General features: G+C 32.6%; 1 protein-coding gene across 3 annotated transcripts; it reads right to left on the bottom strand.

The window, feature by feature from the left end:
- Nucleotides 1-8,707: 8,707 nt before the first annotated feature.
- Pabp2 (poly(A) binding protein nuclear 1) lies at nt 8,708-15,467 on the bottom strand. 3 transcript variants are annotated; one of them, XM_023163964.2, is made up of 5 exons: nt 15,224-15,467; nt 14,783-14,995; nt 13,214-13,476; nt 10,958-11,091; nt 8,708-9,154 (listed from the first exon to the last, which is right to left on the bottom strand). In XM_023163964.2, the coding sequence occupies exons 2-5, from the start codon at nt 14,955-14,957 to the stop codon at nt 9,118-9,120; spliced, it is 609 nt and encodes a 202-aa protein (XP_023019732.1). In that variant the 5' UTR covers nt 14,958-14,995; nt 15,224-15,467; the 3' UTR covers nt 8,708-9,117. The 3 variants fall into 3 exon arrangements, with proteins under 3 accessions (XP_023019732.1, XP_023019729.1, XP_023019731.1); XM_023163961.2 differs by having other exon boundaries at nt 14,783-15,026; nt 15,224-15,466; XM_023163963.2 differs by having other exon boundaries at nt 8,708-9,145; nt 14,783-15,026; nt 15,224-15,464.
- Nucleotides 15,468-17,412: the final 1,945 nt, after the last annotated feature.

Raw genomic sequence — 17,412 nt, 5'->3', positions numbered from 1 at the left:
TAAAAAACCATCTACAGGGTTAACTGAAAATGTTGAAAAAGTAATATAGGTCATATAATTACAAAGTTACAATTTGAATAAATGAATAACAAAAGTATAATATAATAAAATCAAAAAGTGTTCATGAAATACTGAAATGCAGTGTCAACAATATATTCTAGGAAATCAAAATTGATATCACACAAATTTGAAATTAAATCGAAATTATTGCAAATGCTAAAGATAGGTGACTTGAGGTACAAATTGATTCTGGCCAGTCGACTGTAATAAGTTTTTGTACTTTTAGTTCTGAAATGAGGCACACAGAAATTTATAAGCATTCATAGCATCTACATTGTTGTGCAGTGATTTATACAAAAAAATTATTCCAGCAAGTTTTCTGCATAATTCCAGACTTTCAATATTGAATGTTATGGTTAAAGATTCATAAGGAATACCTCTATCAGGATAGATACCATAAGATTTGAAGTAAATAAACTTTAGGAAACAACGTTGAACTTTTTCAATTAATGTATTATAGCAATTGTAAAATGGAGACCATAGAACAGAGCCATATTCTAATTTTGACCTTACGTAGGCTACATAAAGAATAAATAAAGCAGAATGTTTGAAAAAGATCTACAATTGCGAACTATAAAGCCATAAACTCTCAATGCTTAACTTACTTTCGATCTAATGTGGTTGGAAAAAGACAATGTTTGATCAAAATATACACCAAGATCTTCAATTGAGTTACTTCATGACAGTGAAATGGTATCTACTTGATAATTGTACTTAATATTTTTTGTGACACAATAAAAACAATATATTCGAAGAAATGTAAATTTAGGGCACCAACAACCTAAATTCAATTCATTTATTACCTTTTTTGCCATATAATATATATTAGGTTCGTCCAATATACAAATAGATAAAGATAGTTCATCCATACAAATTTGCGATGTTGACGATACTCATAAATTTAAAATTATAAAATATACACACTATATCAATTTTTACACAGATGTACATATACACATATGTTTTAACCAAATCTAGAAATTCATCAATTGCATATATAGGATTATTGTTTAAGAGAGTTTTCACATTTTTTTTTAATAAGTTGATAGAAGTTTCTCTTATATTCCTCGGCAGCAAGTTATAGTAGAAACTTCCAGCCTATTCTGGCGATCGCTTATAAGATAGATTTCGAAAACTTTTAAGGTATATGTTATTGTGATTTCTTGTCGAATAACCGTGAATATTCTAGTTTTTCTCGATATTTTAAATGTTATTATGAACAGACACTAATATTTTCAATAGATAAATTCCCACTACAGTAAGTATTCAATTTTCTTTAAAGACTGGTCTAAACGATTCTCGATATTCTAGATTGCAAATCAGTCGTATAATTCTTTTTTGATTAATGAATACCCGGCCACATTGCGTTGCTTGTCCCCATATGTTATAACATAACGTTATGTTATAACTAATTGCTGAATGAGCGAGGGCATTGTAGTAGATAAACAAAGAGGCTTCTGGCCCACTTCAAGGTCGCGCGTCGTTGGTAAGTGTTTCAGAGAGACTTTAGTGAGCGGGAGAGGGAAACGTGTGAGGTAATCGCGATGCAACTCACGAATTGTTTTTCCACAATATCCATTATCTTCGTATTGCTTCTCGCAAGCGGTGCATAACTTCAAGACAATACTCATTATTGACCTTGCGACCATGTGGCAAAAACTCCAGATGCGTTACGCCACGGTAATCGAAAAAAACAGTGAGCAAAACCTTGACATTTGATCGAACTTGGCGTGCTTTTTTGATCTTGGCTCTCCTGGGCTCTGGCATTGGACTCTCGATGTCATAACCATATACCCATGATTCGTCACCAGTTATGACCCTTTTAAGCAAATCTGGATCGCCAACAATTCCTGAGCGATGCTCATGTGACGGTTTTTTGACAAAATTCAGCGATTCTCCATAATAATTTCTTCACTTTCACAACATTTTCATCGGTTGTATCACTGGTATCACTTTTTTCTGACTCGGAATTCAATCACCGTATGCCACTATCAACATTTCAAGTGTTTTTGAGCACTCATTTCCATTTTTTGAACAAAATTTGATGCAGATTCTAAACATTGGTTAGAGATGCTTTGCTTAGGGTGTATTTTAGTCTGTGAATAGCAAACAAATGCTTGGTTCAATTTTTTGCACACAATTGATTTGTTCAGACCAAGTAAATTTTTCATCAATCATAGTGCCAAGACATTTATAGATCACCCTTATAGGTTAAAATATTCTATTTCGACAGGAATTTCTTCACTGGCCAACCGTTTTAATGAAAATTGCATGTATTTTGTTTCCTCTAAATTGAAAATTAATTGATTGATATTACACCAAAATACAAAATCTTTAATCACATTGTCAGTTTTTATGGAAACTTCTTGGAAAGTATCTCCTGTAACTGCTATTAAAGTATCATATGCATACATGAACAACCTACTTTCTTTTTGATTTCAAAAACTACACCTCACGATTTGATCTCCACAAACTTTATTGGAAAAATATCACAACATGTTTCGCTAGCACAGTAGCTTTCTCAAGTGAAATCACTTGAGAAAGCTACTGTGCTAGCGAAACGTGATATTTTTCATTTCTCAAGTGATTCCACTTGAAAAAGCTATTGTGCTAGCAAAACATGTGATATTTTTCAAATAAAGTTAGATCAAATCGTGAGGAGTAGTTTTTGAAATTACTATGGATCTCCATCAAGTAACCGAATCAATCAGAAAAAAAACTTCTTTGATAAGTATTTCATCAGTTCGGACTTTCATTGTCTAATATAATATAAATTGATTGGAAATCTCTGAAAAAAATATTACCCGTAACAACATCAACAACGTAAGTCCTTCCATCACTATCACAATGGAGAAGGAAGTCCACAACGAATTGCCTTTCTTAGACGTATTGGTGAAGAGGACCGACACTAAATGGAAACATCTGTATATCGAAAACCAACTCACAGAGGACAGTATCTGAAACAGAAATCCAACCACCATCAATCGATTAAGAGAGGAATCATCAAGACTCTACTAGACCGTGCCTTCGAGCTCTGTAATACAAAGGAAGGTGTCGAAAAAGAACTAGGCATCATCAAAAATGACCTTCAACGGAGTGGGTACTCCAGAGTGATGGTAGAACAGGCTTTAGCTAAAAGACAGCAAGAGCTCCACAAGGAAGAGAAGCCGCCACAACCAGTACTTGTACTTCCCTACATCAGAGGATGATCGGAAATGATAAGAAAGATTGGGTCCAAGTATGACATCAGGACCTGCTTCAGATCTGGAAACACTATCCGTAGCAGCCTCACAAAAACCAGGCCACCAAACGCGGACTGCGATTCCAAGAATTGCATTTACTGGATACCCTGCGAGTGCGGAGAATCATACATCGGTGAAACTAAGAGGCCATTGAAAGTTCGCATTGCTGAGTACAAGAAACACACACAGCGAGGAGAAACCAGCAAATCCGGAATATCAGAGCATGTTTGGACTCATCAACATAATATCAAGTGGGCTCAAGCTGAATTCATCCACAAAGAGAACACTGGCTTAGGAGAAAATTCAAAGAATCCGCTTATATGTTGTCCAACAACGCATTTAGTCAAGCTAGCATAGAGATACGTAACATATGGAAACCTCTAATCAAGCGAAAAACGACCAACTCCCGCCAAACGGTCATCTCCCGCTAAAACCAATGAAGCGTAAAGAGGAAAGAGGGGATAGGTGAAAGCACTCGAATGACCTATAAATAGTCAGATCTCGAAGGAATAAGTTCAGTTATCACCCGAAGACGATTGTGGATAGTAACAATCGAAACGTCGTGACGTAACTTGGTTTGGAATCTTTTTATTTTTCATTTTTGTTAATAATATTTTTTAATTTTCAGCTTTTATTAATATTTCAATTTTTTATTTTTTTGGTTGTAGCTTGTATGTTATTTCCTTGTAATTTCAGTTTTTTGTTTAATAAAATTGTTATTTACGGTTAATAATTTTATTTTTTTCAGGGATTTCAAATCAATTTATATTAGACAATGAAAGTCCGAACTGATGAAATACACCACGAAACATTGTCAACCACCTTCAAACAAATTCTTTGATGAGGTTAGACAAGTCATTCAGTTTCATTTTGCAAAATGCATGAAATCAACTTCACAAAGTGAATTTTTATTTTTTGTGTATCAAACCCAAGAAGTTTATAAATGAGAGTAACGTCAGATTAAAAAAAAAAACAAATCATAGATTTGCTACCGAAAGCAGAATTGCCAGGGAAATAATTTTACAAAAAAATGCAGAAACATATCAACTTATATTTGTTTGTGAGGAAGTGTCATACCCCTTTTTTTCAAAGACAGTCTTGGGTGGTTATTTACATACAAATAGACTTCTGAAAATAAAAACCCTACTTGATATAAAACTTCCAAGTACAAGAAATCAGCATGCACTAAGACCAAGAGTTCGATTTTGAAAGAAAAGATATTATTACAAACAGTTATAAACTTCCAAAATTTATGATGGTATGGAAAAGGCTAAAAATATACCCCTTACAAGATTTCTATGGCTGGGATTTGATCAAATATGCGAAAGAATGTCATTACGTACCGTCATCGGCGACATGAGCAGATTAAACTCATTCGAGACAAAGTCGTAATTTTATGAATGGATTGAGTGCTGCTGAGCCGATAAGAAAAATGTTCTATGCTGTAACATCGGAAGACCACCAGTTAGGATGACAGTGTTCTATGTAAGAGTAATTTTACCTCTTTCATTTTCTATACTGTGTAGCAATTCTATGAATCTGTTTAAATTCCATAACGAATGTTTGGAATAAACACTGATTAGAGAAAAGGGGTAAAGAAGTAAAACTTCTTTACGATTGACTTGGGGGTGAATGCGTGACGAGAGCGTTACGAAAAGTATGATCGGGCGAGCCGAACGGAAGTTGAGAGGGAGGTATAAGTTAGTGAAGATAGAAAAAGAGAGTTACGTTTCTTATATTACTGTAGTGACAATAGAGAGAAAGAGAAGGGGTGCGAGCACATTTTTACGGTCAAGTAGGCTCTGAAGAATACGGAGAAAACTATCAAACATTGACACTAATTTTAGCAGGAGATTTCAAAGTTAATTTTCGCGGACGAAGATGGACAACTCTTGGTAAACTTTCTACAAGATAAATTACAACTACGAATGAATATAACGAAATAAACCCACCACAAGACATGGAACAACAATCGATGCAGTTTTCTCTAGATATCTTTCTTATTTGAATTCGAAAACATATGTATCCTATTTCTCATATCAGAAGCCATTTTTCTTGGTCTTACAATCAATCACAGTAATTACTGATTTATCCAATAATGAAAACAAAAAATTTAAAAAAAATCTGTTCAAAAATGTTAATTTATGGATGAAAACTCATAAATTTAAATATCTGTTGAAAATTAATATACAGTGTGTGTCAGCTAAAACTTGTCACCCCCCCCTAATCTGCGAACTCGTGAAAAGCATTGAAAATCATTCAGACCCGTCGATTTTTATTCCAAGAGGGAACACTTTCACCGAATACATCATCATTGTGTTGTCAATCCCCTCATCCTCAGCAACCCCCCACTTCAGAATTTTCAATGTGACTACTATACTACTATACATCATTTTTAAGGGAATTCAATCCTAAATACATGGTTTACTGAAATTGAGGATTGATCAAGTGTTGTTGAAGTTTTAATGAAAACTAAGTTCTATCAAGATATTTTTATTTTTCATCACCTAAAATGTAATCATCATATGAAAGGTTCAAAATGTGAACATTCAGTTCCATACAGAAGTATAAACGATTTTCGAAATGTCTTCGCACATTTCCCAACATTTCTGGAGTCACTGCAAGCAACTCCGCAACAATTCTCCTGCGTAGATCATCAAGATAATTTGGCTGTGTAATATAAACTTTGGATTTCAAATGACCCCATAAAAAGAAGTCTAATGGTGACAAATCAGGAGATCTAGCAGGCCATTCTGGTCTTTACCATCCAATCCATCTCCCTGTGAAATTGTCATTTAAAAATTGACGTTCAGGTGCAACCTGGTGAGCTGACCTTCAAGTAGACTATCATCATCATCTTCAAGTAACTGAGTGATTCTGGGGTTCACAGTTGTATCAAGAAGTTCAAGATAAGTTTGTCCGTTGAGGTTACGTTGAATAAAATATAGACCTACAGTATGGTCTCCCAAAATACCAGCCCAAACATTCAATTTCTAGAGAGTTCGTGAATGAGTTTCCCTCTACCAATGAGGATTTACATCACTTCAGTATCTGCAGTTGTGCCTGTCCACATGTCCATTTAAATAAAAAGAAGATTCTTCAAAATAGCACACATTGTAGAGGTAATTATTATCACCAATCAATAAGTGACTCATAATTTCACAAAACTCTGTACGTCTGTTAAGATAATCTTAATTTAATTCTTGTACATTCTGCATTGTATAAGGATGGAATTTTGCTTCTTTCAGAATTCGATGTACGATGTCACGTACTGATAGGATGTGGTTTTTTCTGGTTGAAATTCATTGAAAATTCGCTTTCACTATGAAAAACATAAATCAATTTCTGCTTTCCATAGTGGAAAATAACTTCTTCGGAATATTAATCATTATTCAGACTACCACCCCGTAGTATGTGTTTGTGGAGATTTTTCCTAGCTCTGTCTGCAGGTGGCAGACAGAGCTAGGACATGCCACTGAATCAACTGCAGAAAGAGTTCATGACTAGCTGGAATTAATTTGTTTGGCCGTGAGACGGTTCACACCATTCTGAAGAGACCAAGCCCGGTACTGATTATGGGGCAAGTACCCCAAACCGGTCTATTGATTGGTCCTATGGACCAAATGAAATTAATTTCTGTTTTTCATAGTGCTTTCGACGAATCTTCCAAATCGAAGACGTTGCACAGGTGCCTGATGGTTTTACTTCAGCTTTCTGTGCGGCGCTCGCATATAATGAAGTAAAAGTTATCAAAGCTTCAAATCCTTTATGTAAACAAATGTTAATATTATATATATATATATATATATATATATATATATATATATAAATATTATATATATATATATATATAAATATTATATATATATATATATAAATATATATATATATATATATATATATATATATATATATAAACATACATATACATGGAGCTAAAGAAGTTTTACTTCAGTCATGTGGTCTAAAGCACTCGCTTTTTATGTATAATTTAGTGTTCATATAAAAGAATTTCTTTTGAAAGTATTTTTCTTTCGTGTAATTTAATGTTTATATGAAAGTAGAGAGCAAAACCCTTTTTTTTCCCGAAAGTTTTGATAGAGAATTCAAACAAATACCTGAAGATGATTTTTGCCAACTCAACCCCACACTTATTTATTTCTCTCAGCAACATAATTGTAGACAAGTTCGGAATCTGATCCAAGCGTTAGCTTCCCTAAAAGTCCAAAAAACATTTTGCTACATTCACGTTTACATTTCTCCTTGAACTGAATTTTTATCAACAGTGTTTGGGGAATATTTTGTTGTGGTCAATTAAAATTTATTAGACTAATAATTAGTATTTGTTACATTGCATAGAATTTAAAATTCATCAATCATTACAACCTTAAACTCAAAACCTTAAACATGAACCCAACCCAACCCTTATGAACCCAACATTTTGGGTTCATAAGGTTTTGAATTACGGCGTGCAGTATTACTGCAGTTTGGCATTCAAAGATTTATAAAAAGGCTAATTAAATGAGTTTCAATCATGTTTCTGAATTGAAATTAAAAATGGAAAATAGTTGTACTGTCAGGTGCCCTGACAAATTCTGGATGAAAAACCTCGAATATAATGAAAACCTGTTTTTACACTTCTAAGGTCAGATTCAGAATGAACACACCAAAGGCTGCTAGAAAAGTATCATCTTCATAGTATCTCTTAGAAGTGAACAATGATCTGAGGAAGATAAGAACTAGATTTCATTCTACCCGTAAAAGGTATAACAAATTATTAATTTTTTTTTGAATAACATTAATTTTTTTTGTGAAATAATAATACAACAATAAAAATTAATTGACGCTCCGGGGTGACTTTATTGATTCCAATGGCGCATCTGCTTTTTCAGCTGCAGGAAAACCCGGAAAAACCTGCAGCACCACATCATCTGAAGATCTTGATCTGCCAATGTGTTCTCTCTCATAAAACAAAATGTAGGATGTCTCCAGAGGCTCCAATAATTTCAATACATCGTCAGAACACTTCGTGACACGATTATCGTCAAACTTAAACCAGTCCGTTTCGTCTTTGACCAAGGCGTAATAATGTCCAAATTCAACGTCAGAACCACAATGAACAATGACTGCATGAATATTAATTATGATAGTGGTCTGCTAGATTGAGGTGTTTATCTATTTTGAACCTTCGAAAGAGTTTGGTGCTTCCGTCAGAGATTGAGTCTTGTTTGAAGATCATCAGTGTAATTATTACATTGACTGGTGCCTCAGCTATACTTGCTATTTTATAACAGTCAGTTTGTTTGGCGCATGTTTGGCAATACAAATTATATTTCATGGATCAATAGGAAATTTATCATTACCAAACCAGTAAAGGGGAATCAGATGAAAGAATATCAAAAATGTACATTTTGCCCAATTTTTAATTCATAATTTTTACATCACATTACTTCTTTTACATTTTTTCCAATATTACTTAATCTTCTGAAAAAACATACTACCTTGGTAGGCCGAAGGTACCTGCAATCTTTATGTTAAATATCGAATCATGTAATAGCACTCACCCAAAACACATTCTCTCAAAAACTAAAGATTCATATTTGAATTTCTCTCATACGTCAAACAAAACATAAAATAAGCACTAGTTTGTACTTAATGATAATTTTCGTGAAACTCGTCTTTTTTTTTCAGTGTCTTCGCCTTTTTTTTCATATCCTTGCTTTTTTTTCTTTTTTTCTCACACTGAATGAGTGACTCGATAAACAATAAAGGGATGTGTAAAAAAATGTAATGTGTTCCTTACTTTTCAAATGCATCAATATGGTGCATAATATCCTCCTCGTCTGTATCCCCTAAAAATGCAGAGATCAGTTCATTAAAAAAAAGTTTTGTTCATGATAAAATAGAAACAACAGACGCCTACTGAAAGAAAGAAAGTAATCGTGCAAAGTGATGAAATACATCTATTTGAAAATTGCAAGCGTGTGAAGAAGAGATAGTCCATAATTATTAAATGAAAAATAATGAACATCCAAGAGATTGCAAATAACAAAAAATAATGATTATTCCAGATAATTCAATAACCTCATTGGTAGTCCTCATACAAATGTATTTGTATGATTCTTATTCTCTGAAATTTAGATATTCTGATATAAGGAGATGGTTAAATTGAAAGGTGTATATTTATAGGAGGGATTAATTGTTGGGAAAGGTTTTGGCTTTCTACTTCTCCATCTTTATACTACATTTTTTTTTGTATATAGATGGAGAAGTGGAAAGCCAAAACCTGTATGTTCCAAAGGAGGCGGTAAAACCTATTTATTATTCTTTTTGCCTGTCTCAGCACAATAAGCTAAATGAAATAGCCTTAAACGCCAAAAAACAAGTACAGTAGTACTCCAATTATCATGTTAGTTGGATTTAACCAAAACATGTTATAGTAACAGGAAAACACCCGAAAAAAGGTTTAGGTGACTAAAAATGAAAAAAAAGTTTTCTAGAACACATGTATTCAGATTTCACTTTATGTGAAATGTTAATTTTTATTGACAAAAGTATCACAAACTTTTCCATTGAAAATCTTTTAAATTTAATAATTTTGAACTACTCTATAAAAATGACAGTTATACATGTCTTGTCTTCTTTTAAAATTCAATTTCATTTCATGAACTCAATGAACAGTTACAATAAATTCAGAATTTAACGCATAAAATGCAATTTCAGTAACTTTTAAGATGTTCTGTTTTCCTTATGTAAATAGCAAACAGTTTAGGAGTTGAATAAATTCAAAAATGACAAAAGTTTTGCTTAAAAGAAGCTTTTTGTGAAGAATAGTGACACTAGTTGATTTTCTGGAAATTATGATCTTGCACAATCGAAAAAAAATTGAAATGGGAATGAACTTTGTACAGGAAATATCAATATTTCTCATGAAGACATTTATTTATTTATTTATTTATTCATCCATCCATTTAGTTTTCAAATAATATGAACAGATATATGGTTATCGTTTATTAAAAATTAATTATTTTTAGAAAAGGTTAGTTTTTGGAAAAAAAAACCTTTTTATCACTTCAGAGTTTTTGTCAACAAATAGAGTACTTGGTATTTTGGATAAACCAAATTCAACTAATCAATGACCGCAAGTATTTCAGAAATTTGAAGATTGTTAAGTTGTTTTTTCATTAGAATTATTTGATCCAAGGCGACGTATAATGATTTCTTTGTCAACTGGTATATTAGTTACTAACTGTATTGAATTCATAAGAATTATGATAAGTTATTCTGGTATTAGACTATTTTGTTGTTGCAAGTAGTTTTAGAATATGAGGATTTATTGGATGTCGTTTTTGTTATTGAAGAAACTGTTCCATTGTCAATCACCTTCAAACAAACTGTTCCTATTTGCAACTTTTCAGGTTTGACTTGGCAAACTGCCATTTTTACAGTTGTAAAAATTTTCTGATTATTTCTAAATTATTTAGATTAGTGAATATCATAGTACCCAGTAAAATCAACCGAAACAAGAGTATGTAGTAGATTTATCTAGATGTAGATTTATTTAAAAAATATATGCAGCACGAAACATGTAAACTGTCCTAGAAGGCTACTGAAAATTATGTTGTTTCTAATTTGATAAACAAAAATACATTTACCTTGGCCGGCGCATTGGTCTATATCCAGAATAAAATCCTCTACCCATTCCTCTTGATCCACGGAAGATTCCTCGACCTCTTGGAGGCCTGTTTGTTGTTGATAATCCTGGACGATTCGTCCTTTTTGGCATAACCTGAACATAATTTTCTAATTCATATCAAATCGCCATTACTATATTTCTCCAAATATAAGAAAACTCTTCTAGTTGAACATTGAATGTTGAATTCTGAATTTAATGAAAAACTACTTTTCCGAAATGAAGTGAAGGTTCAAAAAAGTATATTGCTTCTTTGAGAATCACTAAGATATATAAGATTTGACTAAATTAGTAGAATACATGAGAATCAAATGGTTAGCTGCTGATGTTGAAATGTTCCCTTATTTATTTTTGAATCTAGGAAATGTGCCCATCAGTTCACACGTCATGAGGCCATATAATCCATTGAGGGTTCTGAGGAAACCAAGAAGTATTCAATTTGTTATGCAACTGCCAGTTACTCCAATTCTAAACTCAAAACCAATATACCAACATGAAATTACTATACTAATAAGTAAAATGATATATGAAACTGAAGAAATGCATCATACAACAGCAAATACTTTGTTTAAGCTTTAGAAAATACACAAAAAAACTTGAGCAGACCCTATTATAGTTTGCAAGACTTTTACAATGGCAACTTTCAATGAAAAATGTGAACTGCCTATTCTTTTGTGATTTTATTGCTGTTATTGTATAGGATACTCACTTAGAGTGATAACTTGTTGAAAGTTGAAATATTGACAAAATGATCTACTAACATTTTTTATCGATATTTTATTCATTAATAATAATAAAGAAAATTTTATGTGATTTATGTATGGGTATATATACGAAATGTTCAAATTACAATTTCTATAGGTGCACATTTATTCTATTTATATTTTAAATGCTTGTGTTTACTTCTGTCTATATTTTATTCCTGTACTATGTATCTTTTACTTTGTCAACAAAACTAGACTTTTTTGACTATAAAGTATATTTTGATTTGATGGTTCCGAATGGAAGTTCAGTAAATGAAACTCTCGATAAAAATCAAGAGAAAGTACAAAATGTAAACTCCAAACAGGACTTGTAATTTCAACAAATCACTCAGCTTTGAGGAATCCTTCACTATATGTGAAACTCCAAAATAAGTTTATTTCAATATCTGATCACACTAAATTCTTTTACGTATCACGTATGGATATAACTCTTAGTTAGGAAACTCATATAAACCTACAAAATGACAAATTTTGTAATAAGATATTTGTTGGATGTTCTACAGTTTCGGCTTCTAATATGTGTAAATTCATTTTATTTCATGTATTTTTGTTTATTTTATTATACACGGATATGAAAGTACGTATGAAATATCATTTGCCTTCCTAGGTGACCAAAATATATTAAAGCTCTAGAATTTTCATTATCTAACTTATCAATAGGACATAAAATTACGAATTGCTTTTGCATAGACTTTTATAAAAAGAATTTTGTCTATTAATTCAGCTTTAAATAAGTTGTTTACTGCAAATTGCTTGATGATATTAAGTTCTTTATTGAAATTATGTATAGAACTAGGAACATTGAATAATCTATGAATCATGCTAGTATAAGAAACTACTTTGTATTGATATGGATGGGTAGAATCGTAATGTGTAGTAATACCCGTATGGGAAGGTTCGTGATAAATTGAAAAACCAAGTTTGTTGTTCATTCTACTATTTGTCCAAGAATTTTATTAATATCCATATGAAAAATATCCAATTGTATCTTAGTACCTGTGAAACAAACTAAAACTTCATCCACATATCTATGCCAATACAAGAAATACTTAATCAAAGGTCATTTAAAAAACGACTTCTCTAGGTTATCTATAATAATTTTCGCAAGTAAGGGCCTCAAGGACTTTCCCATAATTGAACCTTTCGAAGAAAAACAATTTTGTTAAATTAAAAATAATTTCATTTGAGACATGTCGACAGAAGGTCAACAATTTCTTTTTTTATAACTGGGTTCACTCTATTTGTATCTAATAATTCTATAACTGAAGTAATAGTATCATCAGGAGGTATGCTGGCAAATAGATTCTGCACATCGCAGGATAGTAATTTTGCTTTGTCTGGTGACATATTTCTTTAAATAAATTTGTGGAGATCAAATCGTATGGTGTAGTTTATGAAATTACTATGGACTTCATCAAGTAAAGGCCAAATCAATCAGAAAATAAAACACTCACCTTTATCTGTCTTCCTCTAAAAAGTGATTCATCCATTGCCATGGCAGTTTGCACAGAATCTCTATCTGCGAATTCGATATAGGCAAAACCTTTTGGATGTCCGTCATATTTATTGCAAAGAATAGTCACACGATTGATTGAGCCACAACCATGGAAATGTTGTTCCAGCTCTTCTGCAGTAGCACCGTAATCTACATTTCCAATGTATACACTACGATTATCTACTTCCATTTTTTCTTCGAGAGACATATTGAGAGGACTTGCTGAAATTACAAAAAAAATTACATTAATTACAAATATACAACAGTTCTCTTTTCCAGATACATATGATTCCTGATTCATCCAACTAATCAGTAAAACTCTACATTTTTGCTGATATATTTCAAAACAAAAAATATATGAATTTTGTATTGAACTTATATTTCTATTGAATGCCGTTACAAGAACTGTAAGGTATGCTTATTCAATCATCAAAAAATTAAAGGGAGTAGAACATATAAAATAAATTCAATATTTGATGAAAAGAAATAGAAAAACAATGATTGATCACCACTGGTGGTATGAAAAAAATTGTTTCCAAGTCCAATATCTTGGATCAAATTGGAAAATGACATTATTTTGGTCAATGAAAGAAGTTTGTTCTTTCAGTCACTGAATCAAGATCAACTCGTTTGAAAAATTGAAAAAACATGTTTTCAATAATTGAATCCAAATCATAAACCTAAACTGGTATGTGGCTGTCAATGATTCTTACATTGCTGAGTATACAAAAATTTTCAAGTTAATTCCTGAAATCTCAATGTTGAGTATATGGAATTTATCCTATCCATTTACAGCATAATGGAGATATTGAATCATTTATACATAGTTTACCTGCAATAACTGGATCCATCAATGTTGTGAACTTTTTTCAATAAAACCAAAATGTTGAATATTTCTATTTTTCTTGGATTTTAACTGTCATTATTTTCCCTGGCTTTTCATATTATGTTTCAGACAAATTAAAAGTAATTTCTGATGTTATTGGGACATTTTCAATATAATCGATATATTTATGGAGGGAATTATGATGTAGTGAAATACACAGTGAACAGTTTTTATACTTTCTATGGGGCAAACAGAATTGGACTAATTTCCATTTTTGTTAGATGTCTGTTATAAATGCTTTACGGAAAATTGAAGAGGATGTAAATTTATTTTAAATCAAAGATGCTTATGTTTTACAAGTAAATTCAACAAGTCTGTTGTATTCCTCAGTGCCGACCTTCAAATCAATTCCAGAGAAAGAAACAATATTACTCTTTGTCTTCTTCCAAAATTCTTGAAGAGATATTTCTCAGCTTTGATTTGATTTTCGCATCATCTCTGATGTTTCACTAAACTTCTGAGTTGCTGTATTTGGTAGACTCGTATCAATTTGTTGATAAAACTATAAACATTTTGTCTAGAGCAGTAAAACATGAAACTCATATGAAAACGACAATTATAGTACGCCTGGCAATACTATTATAACGAATATTGATCTAGTATATATTTGTCAATTTCTACAACTTTATACCTAATACTTACTCAAACCAGGGGGACTGCCCATGTTCATTTGTTTATCAACTTCACTCTGTAACTGTTTCAATTTTTCTGCTTCCTCCTCCATTTCACGAACCCTGGCTTTGATTGCTTCCAATTCTGGATCATCTCCAGCAGTTCCGTCTCCATCAGTATCATTCAATAAAGAGTCGTCGTGCATACCATTAGTCTCATCGAAGGAATCTAAGTGATCCTCACCTAAACCCAAGTCTTCGTTATCGGCCATAACCTAAATTTTTATTATAATTTTTTAAATCCAACAATGAATGAAAGTGGTAAATTACGATGAGATGAATCGAAGGTAAAATTTGTTAGTTTCGAAAAAGCATTTTGTTTGGGGATGTTGAAATCTTCGATCTCTTAAGCGAGTCTCATCGTCTGCGACTCGAATATGTTACCAGTGATATTTTTATTGTGAATACTTACTGAACTGTATTTATTTAATTTTTTTCACTAGTGGTAGATATATTTTTTTCATATAAACAGGTTACCGGTTATTTATTTCACGCAATTACCGTCCGTGTCTACAAGAAATGACCACTTAACAGAAATGGCGCAAAGTAAACGCGTACATAAAATATATGTAGAACTGAATAACTGGATACATGTATGAAGAAACTAAATGGTGAACGAATCACGTATCACGTATCATAAAATATCGTATCAATCAGGGTTACCACTCGATATTTTATTTTCGTACTAAAATCACAGAAAGTCCAAACAGTAGTCCAAACAAATACTCCTCGGTCACAGGTAAACTTTTTTCTCTGCCTCGGTTGTTGGCCAGAGTACGTGTATATTGGCCGATCTGAGTATCTATCATTAGTGCAGGATTGCCAACCGTAGCGGAATTCCGCTACCGTAGCAGAATTTACTCGACGGTAGCGGCGTAGCGGATTTGAACATGAAGTAGCGGAATGTTCTACCAATAATCAATATTGAATAAATATGAAAGAAAAAGAGGCAGTGGACAGCACTCGAAGCTAACAGCTGATAATTGAATGCACAGTCGATACCTTGTAGTCTTAGCACCTGAGGCCATTATATGATGAAAGAGAAGAAGAATATTTTTTGATATATTCATCAGAGTTGCCAACTCGGAATTAACTCGACGGTAGCGGCGTAGAGGATTTGAACATAAAGATGCGGATTTTTTTTTATAAATGATCAACGTTGAAAAAATATGAAAGAAGAAGGGGGAGTGGACAGCACTCGAAGCTAACAGCTTATACGTTATAGTCTCAGTAGCTGAGGCCATTATATTATAAAAGTGAGAAAACATATTTTTTAATATTTTCATTCATATCATAAACCATATAACTTCAAACATCTTGAAACTAAAAGTCTCGACTGTCTCCAGTACTATGAATTATATGAAACAAATTACAACGGAAATGGAAGATAGTTCATCTGATTGTAACTCGAGCGAAAGCGCTACCGAAGTGGAAATTGACGGAAATGGGAAATGTTCAAAAAAATACAAAACGTCTCGAAAACAAACTTTTCCTCAACATAGATTGTCTAATTCCAACTTGCACGGATGGATTAGACCTGTCGCGAATGATCGTTCAAGAGCTCAGTGTGTCTATACGTACGTGAACAAATTGATTTTTATTTTTACTTTTCAAAATCATTTATTTCAAGCGAAGAAATATTTGGTCGAGACAGCATCTTTCAAAAATTACCTGCTGTAAATTTAGAAAATTAGGTACCATCTACTGAGTTATGCGGTTGGAAAATTAGCATGATCCTGATTACTGGCAGTTTAGTTTTGTGGTATCGTGAACGGTAACAAACTATACACTGTAAGTTCTGTGGTATTTGATTTTGGATAGGGCGCATGCGCCAGCTGAGCACCTTGAGGCTGAATTTTGACCAAAGAAGGTCAGATGTCAATCTTGTTGAAGTGCCCATCAATAAATTGAGGACCGCTGCGGAGGAGCGGACGAGATGGGATGTTCTGCACACATTAACCGTGTGGGGAAGATTTCCATTCAAGGCACTCAACCCGGGCGTGAGCATGGGGGGAGTAATAATAAGACATATAGAGTTGCCATGCCTATACCAATACAATATTATGTATGTGAAACGGGTATCGGACTATGGTTTTCTGTACAAGTTATGGGCGACGTGGGGTGGCGAGTAATGAGAGGTTATGGAGAGTTTATTTACATTTGAAGTTGGACTACTTATGTGGTTGGACTATAAAACAGTGGTGGTTGGTTTAGCTGATAATCGGGGGGATATTATATATTTATAAAATAAATCATTCCAGCTGAAAATGTGTTCTGTTCAAATAGTTCCTACAGGAAAAATCTGATTCAATATTAATGAGTATGGAAATGGGGCCGATTTTTCTACCACCTAATAGTTTTTATTCATGTATGGCTTTAATAAAGCGCGTGGTTCACTGGGTTAAAATTAAATTATTTCAAATGAACTAATTCATAATAATGATAAATGTTAATTTCAAAAGTAATGAACTTTGCTTCATATAATCAGATGAAGAAATTTGTGATTTATTCTCAGATTTGATAAACAAACGGTACGGTTTGTGAGGTCCGATATGAAGAATTTTCGATTAGAAATCATGAATATTTATAATTACGATTGAG

This window comes from Leptinotarsa decemlineata, unplaced genomic scaffold (genome assembly GCF_025532065.1).
Source record: "Leptinotarsa decemlineata unplaced genomic scaffold, Ldec_3_MD MMD2_tig00003736_RagTag_RagTag, whole genome shotgun sequence".
NCBI lineage: Eukaryota > Metazoa > Arthropoda > Insecta > Coleoptera > Chrysomelidae > Leptinotarsa > Leptinotarsa decemlineata.
Note: the sequence above shows the minus strand (reverse complement) of the source record. Positions and strands in the feature narration are given on the sequence as shown.

Bases quoted from the DNA above. Each gene is read 5' to 3' on its own strand.
- Pabp2 (XM_023163961.2), bottom strand. From the start codon at position 15,023: ATGGCCGATAACGAAGACTTGGGTTTAGGTGAGGATCACTTAGATTCC. The intron at 13,477-14,782 runs GTAAGTATTAGG...TTGTAATTTCAG, and splicing joins GGGCAGTCCCCCTGGTTTGA to CAAGTCCTCTCAATATGTCT. The intron at 9,155-10,957 runs GTAAATGTATTT...CTGCATTTTTAG, and splicing joins AGACCAATGCGCCGGCCAAG to GGGATACAGACGAGGAGGAT.